This window comes from Amphimedon queenslandica, unplaced genomic scaffold, assembly GCF_000090795.2.
Source record: "Amphimedon queenslandica unplaced genomic scaffold, v1.1 AMPQUscaffold_13056, whole genome shotgun sequence".
Classification (NCBI taxonomy): Eukaryota; Metazoa; Porifera; class Demospongiae; order Haplosclerida; family Niphatidae; genus Amphimedon; species Amphimedon queenslandica.
In genome coordinates, this window is record NW_003546708.1 from 6,378 (window position 1) to 8,063 (window position 1,686).

The window sequence follows — 1,686 nt, forward strand, 5'->3', positions numbered from 1 at the left end:
AATAAATCTCGGTAGACGAGTTCGACCATATGAATGTACGTGTCTAAAACGTCAGAAGGCACGGTACTTCTATCATCATCAGTAAATGTAACAAGCCCCTGATAGACGTGACTCACTGAAGCAATGATAGAATCAATCCCAGAATCAGGGTCGGGTTCTCCGGTAAGTTCTGCCATACTGCACAAAATTAACTTGACAAATCTCTCGTCTTATAATCATCTAATCACGTGAATGATAAAGCAATGAATAATCATGATGATGAAAACAATAATCAATCAGTCTTGATGTATAGTAAATAGTAAGCAAGACACTTTTGTGTAATGAGAATAACAGTCTGATGAATAAATGAGAACTTAAGCAAATTAATGAAATATAATAATAGTTAACAGTGATGACATTGACAAATGAATTATATCCTTCCAAATCCACCGTTATCCAGTACACCTTTTGTCATATTATCGCTAAACATACCATAATCACCTGCATACTTTGCTGGTAATGTTATTTCATTAATACAAGTGGACGCTCTCGGATACTTGTTAGTGTGAGAGAAGTTGACTGACCCCGCTGTGATTTCTTCATAACTATTGTGACTACTGCCTGTAAAGAACTGAAGAATGTGTCCTATATAGGTTCACAGTCCTACTTTCATCACAAACCAAACCTGAAGAAAATGCATGAAGAGGTCATGTGAATGGTACAACCAAGCATAAACAGTAAAACCACTATGCCCACCCTTTAGGTAGGTTTGTGGTTTTACTATGTTTACCTTTCTGAATATCTTCAAGGTAGTTCAAAAACATAGCTAAAGTACACTCTTCCTTTTGTCTCTCTTCTTCCTCCAAAGAATAAGTAACATCCATGGACACAATTTTGAATACAGTCTCTGTACAAATGCAGGCACAGCTAGTCAATGATCATGCATCAACACAATAATGCGCACTAACCTGCTGAAAGTTCTTTCTTTCTTAAAAAGAATGACTCAAATTCATCGGGACTTTTCCTAATTTCCTCTAGTACTTCTAAGGACTCCAGACCTGAACAGAACTGTTGTAACTCAGCAAGGCACTTCATTATTATAAAATTTAAGCATATCATTTTTCTTATATCGTCCTTTTCTTCGAGAGAAATGCTGCAATATGGTTTGGTCACACCGTTCTCAGACACAAGAGAAAAGTTTTCAGAGTACAACTGCCTGAAATCTTCAACATTGTCAGCTATTGACATCTATTTAGTAGGTCTAGCAATTACTTCTAATTGTATATAACGTACTTACTTTATTAAGAAAGTCTCTTACTAGAGTATCAGAAACCTCACTAACACTAACAGTCTCACTTATCTTGCTAATTGATGTGCCCGAAATGAATTTGTACGTACTTGGTGACACCACAAATGAAGATCCATCCAATCCTCCCTGCACAACGGACATGGCTACTAGCTGTCCTAGTCTGAAGTATACATTTTCCTGCAATATAAAATGTTACTATGCATATAATAATAATAATATCAGCATACATATAGAGCACATATGTTATGATTAAAGCACCCAACACTGTCAATATATTTAGGCTTCACTTCTTTTTCCAAAAGAGTGAACAGTTCTCTTCTAACACCCCTGGCATCAGTCCCTAATTCACCAGCAAATTTAACCTACACAATACAATGATTGTCATTCCTCATGCATAT

The 1,686-nt window shown here is 36.1% G+C and overlaps 1 protein-coding gene across 2 annotated transcripts; it reads right to left on the reverse strand.

Moving 5' to 3' along the window:
- Window positions 1-287: 287 nt before the first annotated feature.
- Window positions 288-1,658, reverse strand: LOC109585482 (uncharacterized). 2 transcript variants are annotated; one of them, XM_020001580.1, is made up of 5 exons: window positions 1,576-1,658; window positions 1,277-1,465; window positions 948-1,227; window positions 770-886; window positions 288-664 (listed from the first exon to the last, which is right to left on the reverse strand). In XM_020001580.1, exons 2-5 carry the CDS (start codon window positions 1,427-1,429, stop codon window positions 594-596), a joined length of 621 nt encoding a protein of 206 aa, XP_019857139.1. In that variant the 5' UTR covers window positions 1,430-1,465; window positions 1,576-1,658; the 3' UTR covers window positions 288-593. The 2 variants fall into 2 exon arrangements, with proteins under 2 accessions (XP_019857139.1, XP_019857138.1); XM_020001579.1 differs by having other exon boundaries at window positions 1,516-1,658.
- Between the last annotated feature and the right edge of the window lie 28 nt (window positions 1,659-1,686).

What these genes read in the sequence shown, in the direction of transcription:
- LOC109585482 (XM_020001580.1), bottom strand. Translation starts at nt 1,429, where the DNA reads ATGTCCGTTGTGCAGGGAGGATTGGATGGATCTTCATTTGTGGTGTCA. An exon ending in AAAGAAAGAACTTTCAGCAG is followed by an intron (nt 887 to 947) that starts GTTAGTGCGCAT and finishes GCATTTGTACAG; the next exon opens with AGACTGTATTCAAAATTGTG. An exon ending in CCTTGAAGATATTCAGAAAG is followed by an intron (nt 665 to 769) that starts GTAAACATAGTA and finishes CATTTTCTTCAG; the next exon opens with GTTTGGTTTGTGATGAAAGT.